The sequence below is a fragment of the Phoca vitulina genome, unplaced genomic scaffold, assembly GCF_004348235.1.
Source record: "Phoca vitulina isolate PV1807 unplaced genomic scaffold, GSC_HSeal_1.0 scaffold36, whole genome shotgun sequence".
NCBI lineage: Eukaryota > Metazoa > Chordata > Mammalia > Carnivora > Phocidae > Phoca > Phoca vitulina.
The window spans coordinates 6,699,706-6,718,955 of NW_022589739.1; the positions used below are offsets into that span (position 1 = coordinate 6,699,706).

General features: G+C 42.8%; 1 protein-coding gene across 1 annotated transcript in view; it reads left to right on the top strand.

The window, feature by feature from the left end:
• Window positions 1–19,250, top strand: part of MRVI1 (murine retrovirus integration site 1 homolog) — an 82,849-nt gene that overhangs the window by 19,086 nt on the left and 44,513 nt on the right. Inside the window, exons 3-9 of the mRNA XM_032426951.1 lie at window positions 401–471; window positions 2,158–2,331; window positions 2,924–3,001; window positions 3,766–3,818; window positions 4,015–4,059; window positions 5,228–5,845; window positions 7,642–7,720. Coding sequence (XP_032282842.1) covers window positions 401–471; window positions 2,158–2,331; window positions 2,924–3,001; window positions 3,766–3,818; window positions 4,015–4,059; window positions 5,228–5,845; window positions 7,642–7,720 — 1,118 coding nt within the window. The remainder of the gene's footprint in view (window positions 1–400; window positions 472–2,157; window positions 2,332–2,923; window positions 3,002–3,765; window positions 3,819–4,014; window positions 4,060–5,227; window positions 5,846–7,641; window positions 7,721–19,250) is intronic.

Below are 19,250 nucleotides of genomic sequence, written 5' to 3' on the forward strand. Positions count from 1 at the left end.
TCTTTCTTCCCCAACAGAAATCATCTACATCTCTACCAGACAATTATTCACATTTTATGAGTTTTCTACAGTTAGATGTTCACTCAGAGTCTGGGCCCTAATAAAAGTAAATAGCCAAAGTTACATTTCCTTAGGGCAGTTTTTCAAAAACTTTAGCAAAGTGTCAGAATCACCTGGGGGGACATGTTCAATTACAGATGGCTGGGCCCCACCTCCCAGAGTTTCTGATCCATTTAGTCTGGGGTGGAACCTGAGAATTTGCATTTCTAACAAGTTCTAAAGCTTAGACAAGCTTGTAAGACGATGCTCTAGGATGACTTTGAAAGAATATACAGGTATCTGCCTATTTACAAGCTGTGGACAAATTTTCTTAACAAGATGACTCTGTACTGTCTTTCAGAGCTCACAGTCCCCACAGGAGGCTTTCTCACCGACACTTGAAGGTTTCTACTGCTTCGCTGACTTCTGTGGGTAAGGGCTAGTCCAATTATCTTATTTCTGCAACCAGAGATAGGGGTCCAGCTGAAAGTATGTTTGAGCAAGAAGACTGAGATCTGGCAGCTCAGCCCCTTCCCCTCTCCTAATTCTCAGGCAGGTCTATACCTACGAGCCCAAGAAGGCAAAGTCAGTCTGCCCCTCTGTGTTTGAGCCCAGAAGAAGTATGATATCTAATTTTAATTTATTTTGGTAAAAAGACAAGGCCAGAGGGTGAAGAGAAAGATGAAGAAGTCAAAGAGACAGAACAGCAGGGTGAGGCTCAATTCTGGGGCACAGGGGCAGAGCCCTCTACCTCCTGCTAGAAAGGCCCACATCCAGGTAGGTATGTGTTTGAATGCAAGCATCTCTGCCCCAATCACTAGCTCATTATCCAAATGATTTCTCAGGGTCTGTTCTGGACCACTGGAATACAGATATGATATAGACTTGGTCTCTGCCTCCATGTTGCTCATAGTCTATGAAGAGACTAAGAAATGAACAGATATAATCAAGACACCGTATTATAAGGCCCTTTAAAGAAGTGTTAGGGAAACTGAGGCAAGAAGGAGACCAATTCTATCTGGGGAGGGGGAAGGCTGGATAGATATTCCAGAAGAGAGAGTATTTGAGTTGTGCCTTAGGGAGTTGGACAGATAGACAAAAGGAAGAAAAAGCATTCTGGGTGGAAGAAACAACATGGTGGGGGAGCAGGAACCATAACAGAGCAACTGAATGCTCTGCTGTGTATTAGTCAGGACTCTTTCAAATGATGGAACATAACTCAAACTATCTTACCCCAAAAAACATACATACATGAAAATAAAAGCCAGAGCTTTTGGTTTCAAGGAGTGCTGAATCCAGGTGCTCAAGTTGGGTCATTAGCAATTGGCTCATCGCATCTCTCAAACTTCCTTTCATATGGAATCCTGATGATGTGAGGCAGGAGAAGTGCAAGGTCAGATATGGCTCTTAGGAAGTTGACTCTGATAGGCAGTGGAAGATGGGAGGAAGGGGATAGCGTGAAGGTAGAGGCCTATGAAGCAGCTGTTGTAACAGTGCAGGTAAGATCTAAGGAACAAGAATGGAGAGGAGGCACAAGTTCCAGAGATATTTTTGAGGTAAATTATGATCAGGACTTGATGACCAGTTGGTGGGATGTGCAGAGACTGAGGAAGGAGTGTGGAGTGACTCCCACGTTTCTGAGCAGCTGGGGAAAGTGGTGTCATTCACCCATAGAAGCGCTGCTGGAGAAGAGGCAGTTTTGGAGAAGGGTGGAGGTAGATAGTGTGAATAGAGGAAAGAAGGGAGGGAAGGTGGCCATGATCTTTGGAGTGCTCTTTATCCACACATCTTAAGCTCCCTAGCTTGTTGAACACATAGAGACCTGAAAGAAGAACACACTAGGGAAAGATAGCATGGAGGTGGAGCTCCTGATGGCCTTCCCTAATGGCAGAGTTTAGGACAGTACTGGGAACCTAGGTGGCTTCATGATTATTTGTTACAGAGGACCTGCCACAGCCACAGGCTACAAACCTGCTGAGGTAGCCCTATCTGTCTCCCTGGCCTGGCATTGGGCTGAAGTTTGGCTGGCTGAGTCCACTCTGGGCAGCTTCCCTGGGCTAAGGTGTGGGGGGCCAAGGATTCTGTGGTTCTCACCTTGAGTTCACCCTCCCACTGCAGACCCTGCAGGGCACGTTATTGACCTGGTCAATGACCAGCTGCCGGATATCAGCATCTCAGAAGAGGACAAGAAGAAAAACCTGGCGCTGCTGGAAGAAGCCAAGTCGGTGAGTGAACGATTCCTGACCCGCCGTGGGAGGAAGTCCAGGAGCGGCCCCGGAGACTCCCCGTCAGGTAGGATGTACAGGTGGCTGCCCTGAGCCCTCCAAGGTGGGGTAGGGGATAGGGAGGGCCAGGACCCACATGTAGCGGGAGCCCTGCTTCCAAGGGGTGGCCTTTGACTTGCCTGCCCCCAGGCCTGTAGGCCTGTAGGCACCAAGGGGACTGATACTTGTGGAGAGGATCTTGTAAAGACAGGGCATCTTAGCTGAAATAGCTGAAAGAGCTATTTCAGAAGCTCTTAAAATACTGATGCAACTCTAGCCCAGAAAACTCTGCTTTTCCTTTTTTGGGCCTATTGTGTCTTTCTGTTTCACCAAGAAATGTCAGCCTTTATGATACCCACGAATTTAACATGGGTTCCCCCTCCCTGACTCCTACATAGAGAGAAATCCCTGTGTGATACCCATGTGCACAGGCTCCTGGACCACCCTGCATGGATGGAGTCCTCCTGTGGTAGGAGCCTTATATGGCAGTCCAGAATCAGCCCCTGACCTGACAAAGCAGTCCCAGTTCCCAGGGGTCAGAAATACCTGAAAGGATATCTTTGTTAGGCTGAAGTCGTAAACCTTCATGAATGCTGGCCAGTTTGTGTCTGTCTCCACAGCTGTTTCCTCAAGCCTCAGCCCCGGAGCTTCTCCGACATCCTCTCAAAGCAACTCGCTTACTGTCTCCACGCCCCCTGGTGAGGTCCAGTGCCCCTGGCATTTCCTGTCCTGGCTTATCTCTTTGGGTGGCAGCTGAGTCCGACCCCTGGCCCCACCAGGATGCCCAGGATGCATCCCATCTCACAGGCTTTCTAGTCAGGACCCCTGTTTGGCATCCCAGCTAGGCCTGGTGGGGCTGCCTCTGAGGAGGTGGATGTACTTTCTGTTGGGGTTTTCAGCTAGTGTGGGGAGACAGGCCTAGCCCAGGATGAGTCTAGGTAGGTGAGGACGGAGGCAAGGTTGTGGGAAAGGGGCTACAACTGGTGCTTTCTCTGCTAAGAGAGGACTCACAGAGAGGCCACCCCAGAGCTTATTTAGAAGGCCCTCTATTTGAGCCACTCTTTTCTTTTTGGTTTCTTCCCTTTCATTACACTGTGTACAGGGCCACACCCTCAAACCAGCTTGGAAAGGGGCATGGTGCCAGGGAGAACAGCCTGCCCTTGTCAGAGCTGTGGGGCAAGCTCAGGCAGCCTGGGTTCAGTTCCCAGCGCTGATACTTCCTGGCTGTGTGACCTTGACTTCCCTCTGCCTCAGTTTCCTCATGTGGTTTCAGTGTTGATTAAATGAGGGCTCACCATAGAACCTGACATGTGGAAGGTATTCAACATGTCAGGCGTTACTGGCCACCACACCTGAGCGAACCAAGGGAGGGCATTCTGGGGAGGTAGATGTGTTTTTGCTAAAGGGACAGCTGATGGTCTGGGGTGCTGGACATCACTCACCGGTGTCTGGACCATTCCAGGTTTGGATGCATGCAGTGGCCCACAGTCCCCTTTGTCTGGAGCACCACCACAGGTAACAGGGGTCCTGATTGGGGTTTCTATGCCAACTGGTCTCTCCTCTTACCCCTTAACCCCTAAGAGGCTCTCCACGACCTATTGAGATGATGGTGGCTGGGAGGGGAAAGCATCTATACCACTTTGAGGGTATTTCAAGAGGAGATATGGTCTCTTCACATTGCTGTCTGACTTGTGTTCACTTTCTCCAACAGAAAGGGGATGAGGCCGAAGTCTCTTCACCTCACCTTGGCGAGCCTGTGAGTGTGAGCTCTGCCCAATTTGGATGATGTGGGTGTGGGAGACACTGTTCCAAAAGTCTAGGCTAGCCTTGGGCAGCCTGCAAGTTGGTGTACGTGAGTGGAGTGTCAAGGCTGGGGAAGCTAGAAGGTTCCTCTGTTCTATCATGACTGGAAGTCTAAAGTGGAGGGGGTAAGGAGGCAGTATTCAGTGGAGGTCACTTTCACTATAACCCTATAACCCTGCACCTTCACTCAGGCCACTAGCCATAGACCAGGGGGACTGCTGGGCCTGGCAACAGGCAAGGCTGCTGCTTTTGTCACTCTAGTAAAAATTACAGCAAAGTTCCAGTTCCTGATTGGGATTCTTCTTAGGGGCAGCCTGGAAAATCTAGTGCTGATGAGCACTAGAAGGGCCCCACCCCTGCTCAGAGCAAAGTGCTCAAGGTGATGTCGAGGGCAGCATGAAATACAATCTCATCTAGAAGTGCGGCTAGGATAGAGCCCTCTGGGAGAGTTTCACCACTCACATAAGACAGCCATACAAATACTCCTCACAAAGCGGGTTTCCCTTGGGAAATGAAGTAAGAGTGCAGAATCTTAGAACTTCTGCGTAGTAAGATATCACCTTTGTAAGAATCACCTGATCTAAAGATCCTTAATCTCTTTTGGATCATGGAATTCTCTAAGAAACTGTTGAAAGCTACAGATTCTTTCCCCAGAAAAATACATACAATTTGCACATTTAAACACACATATACATTTGCAATAATTTCAGAGGGTTCACAAACCTGATGAGAAATCTGAGTCCCTAAGAGTTAAGGGCCTTGCCAGGAAGAGTCAAGACTAGAAACTGGGGCAACTGAGTCAAGGCCAAAATTTGTGACTGCCCCCAAGCTGTCCTCTATTCCACTGTCCTCCACAGCTCCCAGCCCTTGGGAAGTTCTTGGAAGATTGTGAATGACAGGTCCCCTTGTCCTGTCTGTTTTATAGACCTCAGACTTGTTTGCAGACCCCCTTTACTGATTCAGACTTGACTGAGAAGCCCTCCCCTTTCACTCAGTGCACACACATACACACAGGCACCTTAGCAGGGTCTGTGGGGACAGAGGCCCCACAGTGGAAGTGGCCCCACCTCTTTCCTCTCCAGCCTGCTTCCAGAGTCCCAGTTCCACCTTGTCTCTTTCAGAATGTCTCCAAAGGGCTAGCTGACCGGAAGCAGAATGACCAGAGGAAATTGTCTCAGGGCAGGCTGACTCCTCGTTCTCCCACAATTGAGAAGTCCAAAGAGATTGCAATTGAACAAAAGGAAAACTGCGATCCCCTCCAGTGCCCTGAGGCCACACCCAAAGGCCCAGCTTCTGGCGTAGGCAGTGGTGGGAAAATGGCCCTGAATAGCCCTCAGCCTGGCCCTGCTGAAAATGAGCTGGGAAAGGCACTTCTGAAGACAGCCAGGGAAGGCAACCCTCTGCCTAGAGGTCCAGCCCAGGGCTCTGGAGGGGTGGCTCCCCTGGGCCCCCAGGGAAAAGGTACAGCTGGAGAGCCGACAGGGTCAAAATTTGGCTCCAAAGCTGAGTTGCGGCCCCCTGCTTCCCGGCCGCCCCTACAGCGGGGGGTCTCCTGGGACAGTGGTCCTGAAGAACCTGGCCCCCGGCTGCAGAAAGTGCTTGCTAAGCTGCCTCTGGCAGAGGAAGAGAAGCGTTTTTCGGGCAAAGCAGGCAACAAGTTGGCCAAGGCACCCGGACTCAAAGACTTTCAGATACAAGTGCAGCCAGTACGGATGCAAAAACTGTCGAAGCTCCGTGAGGTAGGTTCCTGGGGGCCAGCTGGGCAGGGTGTGCACTCCAGGTCCCCCTGGGCTGAAGACCTCTGGGCTGAGCTGCTAAGCAGGGCAACTGTGGCCTGGACTTGGGCCTTGTGGGTCCGTAAACTTCGCCACCCTGATAAATCAGGCCCACTGTGCAGCATCTTCTTCATAAATATGTTTCAGGTGATTTTACCGCACTTACCAGGGTGAGGTCAGTGTGGGATATAGTTGCCACACAAAGCCACATTTTAAGGGGAAGGCAGGTGTATGGCGGGCACATGAGCCCTCAGTACTGGGCTGTGTTTTCCCCTCCAGCCAGAGTTGGCAGCTCATAAACAGGAAGCCCTTAATAGAGTGCCTTGTCATGCCAAGGATGGAATAGCTTTTCCCTTTGTCAGGCCCCAGAACTTTCCTTCCTGATGCCTGTTAACAAAGGGCCCCAAATCCATCCTCAAGTATAATGACAGCCATGAGGGGCTGCTCCCTCTGTGATGAATTTCTTCCAGTGTCTGTGATGTCCCCAATTTTCATTGGCCATCAAACCAGGCACAGTAGTCTCTCATGGGGCTGCCACCCTATGCAGGGGGTGATTGGGAGTATCCAGCAATGTAGGGGACAGAGATAGGGTGTGAGGGTGAGAAGAGATTAACAGGACAAGGAATCGTTATCCAGTCCCATTTCCCCATAGGGCCAACCCAGGCTACAGGGACTCCATGGGGAGGGACCTGGCACCCTCACGGCTAAAACTGGACAAGGCTCCCCTGGCTCCCCTATAGAATGCGTGTGACATGGGGAAGGAAAAGAGGTACCTGATAGCAGTCAAGCACAAGTGAGGAGGTTTCTGTGCTAGCAGGAACACATTGCAATGTGTCCTATTCAGAAACCTTCATTCCTATTCAGAAACTTTCCATGATTCTCTGAATTGGAGGCTCCAGGGAGCTGCTAAGGAAACAGGTAAAGGGCCCTGGCCAATTACTTCCATTTGAGCCATGAACACCCTCTGCTGGCCCCTTCCTTTCCTTCCTCACCCAGGGGGCAAACCACTCAAGTGGCCCCTGCTACGAGGGAGATTGAAAATCCCCTCATAAGCACAAGTCACAAGGGGCGAGGAGATCTGTCAGACGTTGGAAGTGCTGGTCTGGTGCTGACTGACCTGTGGTCAGCATCCCCATCTCTCCTGGGCTTTGACTGAGGCCCCAGGCAGTATAGTGGGGCAGCAACTCTCAGGCCTCATTTGTCTGGAGAGTTTAACAACTCAAGGGGTGCCATAGCCAGCCACTGAGGAAATGGGGGTAGGACAGGTCACAACTCCTGGAAATGGGCATTCATTGCCCTGAACAACAGGACAGGAAGCTCTAGCGAGCTTGAAGCACAGTCATGAGCTCAACAAAATCATTTCCAGCAGAAGCTCCATACACATCCAGGTGACCACCCTATCCCCAGAGCCCTGGGCTCTGCTTCTGTTTGTCATATAGCTCTCAGCTACAGTGTGGCTGGAGGTCATTTGCCCTGAGGCCCACAGGCTTATTTAAAAGGCAGACCATGCCAAGGACAATTCTTAACCCAAGAAATGTGGTGCTAATGGTGGGGTTTCAGGCACATTTATGGGCTGGGAGAGGAGCAGTCTTCCAGGTGCCCTTCATATGTCACCATGTCATGACTGTCCACCCACCTTTGAGGCTGCCCCTAGTACCTCCCACATAAGGCTGAGTGGTCACAGAGCCATAAACAGAACAAGAGAAGAGTTCTGCCTGATGTTATCATCTGAAATGTTGTTTTCTTCTTTTCCTAAAAAGGAGCACATCCTGATAAGAAATCAGAACTTAGTGGGGCTCAAGCTTCCAGAACTTAGTGAAGCTGCTGAGCAGGAAAAAGGTAGGTAGGGTTGGGGCAGATGCTCTCCTCAGGCCAGGGCTGGATTCATTTTTACCAGATAAAAGGAGGTGAACGTGTCAACACTAGACTTCTGTCAGGGCCTTTGTCCCAGTGGCGAGTGTGGGTCAAACACACAGGAGGCCCTCAGTAAATATTTGCAGATAAATGAATGAATCAGATTATGTTTCCTGCCCACTCAGAGAACCTCTAAACTTGTCTCCTTCCAACCAGCCCCCCTTCCAGAACCTGCCATCCCTCCCTGAGCCTTGTTAGCACCTAGGAGGCCTGGAAGGGTGACCCGGGCCTCAACTTTTGACACTTCCTTTTCCTCTCACACCCAGGAAGTCACTCAAATAGAACAGTTCCTCTTTTCAAGACATCAGAGTCATCTCTTGCTTTCTAATCTGCTGTCACCACAAAGTCCAGACCCCAGCCCTTTCCTCCCTGGCCCGGCAAGTCCCCACCCACCCACCCTGCCAGACTCATCTTCAGAAAATAAGACTTTTGATCTCCTGCCTCCCTCCTGCCCCCCATCTCCTGGCTCACCTCTTCTATGGGTCATGCTACCTGTAGTCACTCTTAGCACAGAAGCCTTCTGCTTAAGGATTGTTGTACGGGCATGCCCACATGCCACCAACTATTTTGGAAGCCCTGATCTGAAATATAGTTAACTAACACCTACCTATTCAACATTAACAAGATTCCCAGAAGTAAAATTTCCAACTTTTTTTTAAAGTACTAATTAAAGAAAATTAACCATCTTTAGAGGAAATCTTTTGAAAAAAATATGATATACTTTCTACTTTTAATTTTTAATGTGCTTATTAAAGCAGCTTCAAAACACTAGGAAAAGATTTATCTTAAAATTTGCCCCACAACTCCATAAATTCTGAAAAAATGCAATTTTTATTCTTTCCAGTATTGACCTGCATTTGTAAGTTTTTCACATTTGATTTGTGTAGCTATAATTTCTTGTTTCTACTCTTTGAACTTATTTCATAACTGATTCTATATATTTTGACATCCTTTTATTTATCATTTAATGGGTGTATCTTTGCATTCATGCATTGATTGCTGGGTATTTCAGATGTTTACAGTTCTTTTAGCCATGATTAACCACCCTGCTCTAAACAACTCTGTACTCATAGTTTTCTTTCTTCCTTCAAGTTATTCCCTTGAACAAATTCTCAGGCTTGAGATTCACTGGGTCAAAGTGTAGAAACATTTGCGTTTACCAAATTGCCTCCAATGTAGACTGCTACCTGCGAAGACTGAGGAGTCTTTCTCCTAAGAACTACCAGCACTGGACTTTGCTTTGCTTTCACTCCTTATGGGCCAGAATATAGTAAGAATTAGATAATAAATGCCACTTTGATATTACTTCAACTAATTTGCTAGCAAGCAAGTTCAAATTTAATCATTTTAAATATTTAATTACTGTTTTTTTCTTAGTGGGTAGATTAGCTTTTCATCTCTTTACCCAAGTGTCCATATGGGCCTTGGGTTTTTCGTTGGTTTATTTTTTGTTGGTAATATATGTAAACTCTATAGATACTAACCTTTACTATACTCTTCTCTTGTAATTGATTTCTAGTTTCATACCATTACACTTGGAAAAGATGCTTGATGTAATTTCAGTCTTCTTAAATTTATTGAGAGACTTGTTTTGTTCCTGTTAACATGATCTATCCTAGAGAATATTCCATGCGCACTTGAGAAGAATATGTATTCTATTGCTTTTGGGTAGAATGTTCTGTATATGTCTATTAGGTCCATCTGGTCTGATGTGTCATGTAAGGCCAATGTTTCCTTATTGATTTTCTGTCTGGATAATCTATCCATTGATGAAAATGGGGGTATTAAAGTCCCTTACAATTATTGTATTGCTGAAAATTTCTCCCTTTAGGTCTGTTAATATTTGTTTTATATTTAGGTACTCCTATGTTGGGTGTGTAAATATTTACAAATGTTATATCCTCTTGTTGGATTTGTATTTTTCTCAGTACTTTTTCATCCCATCATTTTTTGCTTTTTAACAAAGCAAATGCTTAGTCCAGTACCTGGGATGCAGTAATCACTGTAGTTATAGCAATTGTGCTAGTTAGTCACTGTAGTAATCCCTGTACCATTTTTTTTTTAGAGAAATTGTAAAGTTTTTATAATCATCTTTGCCTATCTTTTCTTTTGAAGGCTTCCATTATTTAAGTCATTATAAAAACATTATTTCTCCTTAATTGGGATAGCAAATCTATTTTCTAATAGTTTATCTATAGTTTGATCTATTTATATTTATTTTGCTAATACCTGTGGAATTTATTTTAAGATATAGGTATTTGGAAATTTAAGATCCTGTTACCTCAATAATATTTTAATAGTATGTATATTTCTTATTATTTTGTGGCTTAGACAATCATATACTACATTCTTTTTTATTTTTTTATTTTTATTTTTATTTTTTTTAAGATTTTATTTATTTGCGAGAGAGAGAATGAGAGACAGAGAGCATGAGAGGGAGGAGGGTCAGAGGGAGAAGCAGACTCCCTGCTGAGCAGGGAGCCTGATGTGGGACTCGATCCCGGGACTCCAGGATCATGACCTGAGCCAAAGGCAGTCGCTTAACCAACTGAGCCACCCAGGCGCCCCTACATTCTTTTTTATATATACCAAACACTAGTTCTGAGCCCTTGATTCTCTTTTATTCTGATCAGTACTGAACCATTTTATTTACTGCTGCCTTATAATACATTAATATATTATGTAAGGTTACTTCTCTCTCACTGTTTATCTTTTTCAGAATATTCATTATGTTCTAGATATAAAGATTCAATGCAAAATAATGGAAAGAGCAACTGGACAAAAAGTCAGGAGATCTGAGTTCCTGTCTCAGTCCAGGAACCAATTGATGGAGTCTTTAAATATGTTCTTCAACCTCTGTTCCCTCTTGGACTAGCTGACCTCAGAAGGCTCTTAGCTCTGAACTAAGATTCAAGGATTACAGGTCTTTTCTAATTTTGCCTCTTACCTACCTATTTCTCTAAGTGAAATTTATGCCATTTTATATAACATTTTAATTGTGATTGCTCTAAAGCTACATGCTGGATTCAGAAGAACTGTCCCAGTGTTGTTTGTTTTATGGTTTATAGACTTTTAAATTACTAACTTTGAAAACATTTAGTTCTCATTCGGACACATGGTTTGTCCCTCTATTATTTGGGTTTTCCTTTCTTTTTCCTCTAAAAGATTTGAAGTTCTTTGTACAGGTCTCCATATCTCTTATTGGGGCACATTCTATATATTCTTACCTATTTATAAAGAAGGCTCTTTTCATTAGATTTTCCTAGCTGACAATCAGTGGCATAGATGAATGCTACTTGGTATTATACATGTTTCTTGTATATTAAGAAATGGTACAGGGATTACTACAGTGACTAACTAGCATAACTGCTATAACTAGAGTGATTACTGCATCCCAGGTACTGGAGTAAGCATTTGATAATATTTCACTTAATGCTCATAGCAAACCTAGGAGGTAGGCCTTACTATACCCATTTTACAGATGAGGAAATTGAAGCCTGGGGAGGTTAAGTTCACATGGTTATTAATATCTGAAGCCAGGATTGGAACCCAGATGTGACCAAATCCAAAGGCTCTTGACCACCTTGCACAATGCCTTTTTCACATTCACAATCTGTTATTTTTATTTTATTGAATTCACTGTCTTGGTTGTGTATTTGTGCATGTGTGTGTGTACTTCTCTTGTGTATCTGTCTATGTTTTCTACTTTGGCAACATTCTCTAATATCATAATGGTGATAAGGAGAACACTTGCCTTGTTTCTGTTTTTAATTGAATTGTTTTTGTGTTTTTCTTTGAAGGATCATGTTGTGTCTGATTCTTAAATAGATGTGCTATTTTAATTTACTATTATTTAATATTTTATATTACTAAATAGAAAAAGATATATGTAATAAAAGATAAAATATATAAAATATAAAAATATGTTATTTCATATAACATATTATATATTTTATATATATTATTTATATATACTATATATTTTATATATATAGTATAGTATTTTATATTTTTATTATTTTAAGGAAATATTTTTGTCTTTAAAGTTTCAAGATTTATATTGAATTTTATCAATTTGCTTTGGGTATCTATTGAAGAATTATGTAAATTATATCATTTAATATAATAATAATTTTCCATATTTAGAAATAAACCCTGTGGTCCTGGAATAAAATTCATTTGGTCATGTTGTATTTGCTTTTATGTGTACTACCAAATTTTCTCCGTAAGTATTTCTTTTAAAGTATTCTGCAACCTTTCTGCATTAGTTAAGATAAAATCTAAGTTGCTATGACATAGAGGCCCTGAAGTATGATAACCTATAGGGTAGAGAAGAATGTCTCAGCCTTGAATAATGATTCTAAGGCAAGCTGTCAGGTTAGCAGGTGGCTCTGCTCCACATAATCATTCAGGGACCTTAGTTTCTTCTCTGCATTTCTATACATTTTCCTAGATGTATCTTTATAGAAATACATAAGTTTTGCCCTGGGATAATATCTTAGAAGTGGAACTGCTTGATCAAAAGTCATTATATTTAAATACATATATATATTGCCGAATTAACTTATAAAAATTATACCAATTTAGGTATCTACTATGTGCCCTCCCTCCCATTTTTCTCTCATTTCTACATCTGGGTGGTCAAGAGCTCAAGCTTCAACACTTATTAGCTGCATAGCCTTGAGCAAGTTTCTTAGTCTCTAGATGGCTCAGTTTGCTCATCTATATAATGGGTATAATAATAGTACTATAGGCTGATATAATGTTTTTATGTGATACTGGTCTTTATTCCAGCAGAAACCTGCCATGCATTTTAATTCCTATAATCGAGGTTGTAGAACTTTATCACACATGGGATGTTGTCCTGTGTGCTCCACAGTATATGTAGGATGGTGCTGGAGATGTAGTGAGCAGCCACATGTGTTTGATTGATATCTGCTGAGTTGGGACTTCCTTTTCCTACATTCTGAACATTTTGAATCATCCCCTCTCGTATCCAGGATGAAAGACTTTGGGAGCCCTCCCTGAAAGCTAAAGAGGCTAGCTCTTTTTGCAAGCTCTAATTACAACAGTGTATATGAGCTCATAGGGAAAACTCGAGTCTCTTATGATGATTGTTGGCTGTTCCTTTGGGAGATGGGGGAGATCCTTATCAGAATATTCTGGAATCTTAAGAACTTTGGCTCTCCTTCAGTTTCTGAGGATTGGGAGGCTCTTTCCTGCTGCATCTGGTCTTTCCAACAATTCAACAAGTTCTCTTCACAGATCATTTGTAGGATGTTTGGGTCCTAATCATTTGCAGGTCATTCAAGCCAAAGATGAGGCTGATTGTGGGCTAGTCCCCAGGCTGCATGCTGGGAATGCAGAGGTGAAAAAGACTCAGGCTCTGCCATCAAGAAGAGGGCCTTTTCTTGGCTGTCATTATTGGTTCCTTCAGCTACCTCAACAACCTCTGTCCCACCTCTCAGCACTCCTGACCTCCTCACCCAGCTCAATCCACTGTCCATACTCAGCCAGAGGAATCTTTGAAATGCAAGTCTTGTTCAGCATCTTCAGGGGCCTTTATTCTGCTCTTCCCCTGTGTAATTAACCCTGATTCCCTTTCCCACATCTTTGAGGGCCACTCTCCTCACTCTCAATATCTTGGCCTTCCTTCAGCAACTCATTCCTCCTCCTTGGATTGGCACAGGCACAGAACCGGGAATGTTTTTCCTCTCATCCTCTTTGCCTAATGAACTCTCATTCAGTCTTTAGATTTCTGCTCAATTGTCACTTTTCTAGGGAACATTTTTCCAGTACCTCCAGATCCTTCTGTCTTTTTTTTTTTATTATTATGTTCAGTTAGCCACTGTATAGTACTATGTGCTAAAAATCATTAGTTTTTGATGTAGTGTTCAATGATTCATTAGTTACATGTAACACCCAGTGATCCTCACAACACTTGCCCTCCTTAATACCTATCACCCTGTTACCCCCTCCCCCCAACTCCCACCCCACTGAAACCCTCAGTTTGTTTCCTGGGATCCATAGTCTCATGGTTCATCTCCCTCTCTGATTTCTCCCCCTTCAGATTTCCTTCCCTTCCCCTATGGTCCTCCGTGCTATTGCTTATGTTCCACATATGAATGAAACCATATGATAATTGTCTTATAAAATCTACCACAGTATGAAATGTAATGTTTGAGTGTTTCTCTAATTAATCTCTGTCCCCTGAGGTAACAAGCTCCCAGAGGACAGTGACCTGTTTTGCTCAGCATTATATCCCTAGCTCCAAGTCCATTGCCTGAATCATAGTAAGCACTCAATAAATACTGAATAAATGAATGAGCTCATCTTCACCTTCTAGGAGAGGAAACACAAGGATAGACAATGTCACTATAATACATTGTGTTAAGACTTTACAACACAAAGTACCTAGGAACACAGAGGAAGAAGCAACCAGCTCAGTAGGGGTGAGTGTGTCAGGGCAGGATTCCAGGAGGAGCAGCTTTGAGCTGAGGAAAAGAAGGGCATCCTAGGCAGAGGGAACAGCAGGAGCAAAAGCACACAGGCATCTTCTAGTTCTTGGCACGTTTCAGGAACAGAAGGAATCCCATGTGAACCAAGTGTGGATCATGTGTTCTAGAGAGATGGGCAGTAAGGGTGGAGTATAAGTGGGAAGCGGGGAGAGTGAAGGCTTTGAGGGACAATTAATGAGTTTGAACTTCATTCAGGACCCCTTGGAAAGCCAGAGAAACCTGCAGATAAGGAAGCATCAAGATCAAAGCTGAGTTTGAGAATAATTCTTCTCAACAAATTATGAAAGCTGCCCTGAAATGGGAGAGGCTGGAGGCAGGGAGACCAGTAAAAGGGTACAGAAACAGCATGGTGAGAGGTGATAAGGCTGTAGATTGAGATGGACAGGAGGAGATATAGGAGGGACAGGTTTGAGAGCTATTTGGAGGTCAGCTTGGCAGGACTTAGTGAGGAGACTGGTAGAGGGGAAGACCAGAAAGACCACCAGGTGTGTGTCCACATGGCCAAGGTGGGTGATGGTGTCATTAATGAGGATGGGGAGAACAGGAGGAAGAGCTCACCTGAGGAGGAAGACAGCAAGATTGGATTTGGATGTGTTGAATGCCCATGGAGAGCAGCTTGGATGCCACAGTCTGGCAGACCTAGTTTTGCATCCTGGTTCTACCACTAATTAGCTGGGACACTGGGAAATCTACTTAACTTAGCTGAGCCTAAGTTTCCTAGTTTGCAGAAAATTGGCTTAGCAATATTTACCTTGCAAGGCTGTTATAAGGAATGAATGAAAAACTACATCTAATGCAAGTTGATGTTTGATAATGGTGGCTGTTGAAATTGTTTTCATCATCTTGATCCAAGTGACAACGTCTAGAAAGTGGTTGGATATCTGGACATGGAGGTTGAGAGAGGTGTGGGCAGTCCCTCTAGATACTCCCAGTCTGAGCTCAGAGCCCTCAGATCTCAGACAGGGAAAAGGCCTCCTTGAGAAGATCAATCTGAGGTAAGTTTATCCCCGACCAGTAGCTTTGGCCTTTTGGGGGTCATCCTGAGTCTCAGAGCATCTTTAATCAGAAGCCCCAAAAGTTATTTTTCTAAGTCCTGGAGATAGCCAGAAACAAATGCTTTCATTGGAATGAGCTAATACCGGCAGATATGTTTAAAATAGTTCTGTTAAAATACCTCCTGCACATTATCAAAATATTCAACCAATAGTGAAAAATACAAAGAAAGTAAATATAGCTTCTAACAAATGCCCTCTTCCCCACAAATACAGAAGGAGGAAGGGAGGAAGGAAGGAGATTATGCTATATTGCTAGATATACTTATTTTAGATAAAAAGTATGAAAATTTAATTGAACTTGAATTAAAGCAGAGTAAAACTGTGGGAATTACTGAATTTTGGCAATTTCTTCCTCCAGAAAACAGAGATTAGTTTTTAAAAGTTTAAAATACACATTATGAAATGCATTAAGAGTTTGGAGTCATTGAGGTACTTTTTTTACATTACATGTTTCAAATTTGGATTATTGATTTCCTATGGGAAAAGATGAAAATGACAGCATTTCTTCCCACCTTCATATTTCTTCCCATCCTTCCATCTCCACATATACAAATGATAAATTATTCTTTTTTTACTGTCAAGGCTTTAACATTTACATTCCATTCTGTAACCTAACTATAATTTCCATAGTTGGTTAGCCCTAAGCTTATATGTAAAAGGATTTAATGCTGACCATCAGTCTCTTTACAATCGCTCACCATTTCCTAGTTTATGATTTTGATTTATGTCTTGTTTAGCTGGATTTTATTATCCAATAGTTTTCCTAGAAGGGCTCAGAGGTGCTGTTTCCTGAATTCTAGTATGTTTAAAAATGTTATCTTTATTCTTGAAGGACAGCTTGGATAGTTTTAAATTCTGGGTCATTCTTTCCCTCAGAACTTGGTAGATGCTACACTGTATTTAATGTTGTAGAGAAGTCTGAGACCAGCTGATTTCCAGCAGCCCTCAACCTCCACCTCTCCCTGTAGATGCGTTACTCTTTCCATGAGGGCAGTTGGAGAAGCACTTCTTTATACATATACATATATATATGGATATGGATATACATGTATATATATGGATATGGATATATATATGAAGAAATATATATATATATATATTTTTTTCCTTAACATGGCATGCTCTTTCAATCTGCAAGTTCAGCTTTTCCCTCAAGTGAGGAAAATTTTCCTCTCCTGTATCTTTGAATATGTTCATTGTTCCTTTTGTTTTGTTCACTAGTTCAAAAACACCACAATCTGTAAATTTCTCACCAATATCTCAACTACAGGTCCATTATTTAATCTCTAAATACTTCAGTCTTTCTTTCTTAGTTGCCATGTAGTTGCCATGACATTGTTTTCATTTTATTTCTTTTTTTAATTTTTATTTATTTATTTTTAAAATTTTATTATGTTATGTTAGTCACCATACAATACATCATTAGTTTTTGATGTAGTGATCCACGATCCATTGTTTTCGTATAACACCCAGTGCTCCATGCAGTACGTGCCCTCCTTAATACCCATCACCAGGCTAACCAATCCCCCCTCCCCCCTCCCCTCTAAAACTCTGTTTGTTTCTCAGGTCCATAGTCTCTCATGGTTCATCTCTCCCTCCAATTCCCCCCGCCCATTTTTCCCTTCCTTCTCCTAATGTCCTCCATGTTATTCCTTATGTTCCACAAATAAGTGAAACCATATGATAATTGACTTTCTCTGCTTGACTTATTTCACTTAGCATAATCTCCTCCAGTCCCATCCATGTTGATGTAAAAGTTGGGTATTCATCTTTTCTGATGGCTGAGTAATATTCCATTGTATATATGGACCACATCTTCTTTATCCATTCGTCTGTTGAAGGGCATCTCGGCTCTTTCCACAGTTTGGCTATTGCGGACATTGCTGCTATGAACATTGGGGTGCATATGGCCCTTCTTTTCACTACATCTGTGTCTTTGGGGTAAATACCCACTAGTGCAATTGCTGGGTCATAGGGTAGCTCTATTTTTAAATTTTTGAGGAACCTCCACACTGTTTTCCAAAGTGGCTGTACCAACTTGCATTCCCACCAACAGTGTAAGAGGGTTCCCCTTTCTCCACAACCTCTCCAACATTTGTTGTTTCTTTCCCTGTCCATTTTTGCCATTCTAACTGGTGTAAGGTGGTATCTCAGTGTGGTTTTGATTTGGATTTCCCTGATGGCTAATGATGATGAACATTTTTTCATGTGTCTGTTAGCCATTTGTATGTCTTCTTCAGAGAAGTGTCTGTTCATCTCTTCTGCCCACTTTTTGACTTGATTATTTGTGTTTTGGGTGTTGAGTTTGAGAAGTTCTTTATAGATTTTGGATACCAGCCCTTTATCTGTAGTGTCATTTGCAAATATCTTCTCCCATTCTGTGGGTTGCCTCTTTGTTTTGTTGACTGTTTCCTTTGCTGTGCAGAAGCTTTTTATCTTGATGAAGTTCCAAAAGTTCATTTTTGCTTTTGTTTCACTAGCTTTTGGAGATGTATCTTGAAAGAAGTTGCTGTGGCCGATGTCAAAGAGGTTACTGCCTATGTTCTCCTCTAGGATTTTGATGGATTCCTGTCTCACATTGAGGTCTTTCATCCACTTTGAGTTTATCTTTGTGAATGGTGTTAGAGAATGGTCAAGTTTCATTCTTCTGCATGTGGCTGTCCAATTTTCCCAGCACCATTTATTGAAGAGACTGTCTTTTTTCCATTGCATGTTTTTTCCTGCTTTGTCAAAGATTATTTGACCATAGAGTTGAGGGTCCATATCTGGGTTCTCTATTCTGTTCCATTGGTCTATATGTCTGTGTCTGTGCCAGTACCATGCTGTCTTGGTGATCACTGCTTTGTAATATAGCTTGAAATAGGGCAACATGATGCCCCCAGCTTTGTTTTTCTTTTTCAACATCTCCTTGGCGATTTGGGGTCTTTTCTGATTCCATACAAATTTTAGGACTGTTTGTTCCAGCACTTTGAAAAATGTCATTGGAATTTTGATCAGGATGGCATTGAAGGTATAGATTGCTCTGGGTAGCATAGACATTTTAACAATGTTTATTCTTCCGATCCATGAGCATGGAATATTTTTCCATCTTTTTGTGTCTTCTTCAATTTCTTTCATGAGTGTTTTGTAGTTCCTAGAGTATAGATCCTTTACCTCTTTGGTTAGGTTTATTCCGAGGTATCTTATGGTTTTTGGTGCTATTGTAAATGGAATCGTTTCTTTCTCTTTCTACAGTTGCGTTGTTAGTGTATAAGAAAGCAACTGATTTCTGTGCATTGATTTTGTATCCTGCCACATTACTGAATTGCTGGATGAGTTCTAGTAATTTGGGGGTGGAGTCTTTTGGGTTTTCCACATAAAGTATCATGTCATCTGCGAAAAGAGAGAGTTTGACTTCTTCTTTGCCAATTTGAATACCTTTTATTTCTTTTTGTTGTCTGATTGCTGTTGCTAGGACTTCTAGTACTATGTTGAACAACAGTGGTGAGAGTGGGCACCCTTGATGTGTTCCTGATCTTAAGGGAAAGGCTCTCAGCTTTTCCCCATTGAGGATGATATTCGCTGTGGGTTTTTCATAGATGGATTTTATGAGCTTGAGGAATGTTCCCTCTATCCCTATACTCTGGAGAGTTTTAATCAGGAAAGGATGTTGTATTTTGTCAAATGCTTTTTCTGCATCAATTGAGAGGACCATATGGTTCTTCTCCCTCCTCTTATTAATGTGTTCTATCACATTGATTGATTTGCCAATGTTGAACCACCCTTGCATCCCGGGGATAAATCCCACTTGGTCGTGGTGGATGATCCTTTTAATGTATTGTTGGATCCTATTAGCTAGGATTTTGTTGAGGATTTTGGAATCCATATTCATCAGGGATATCG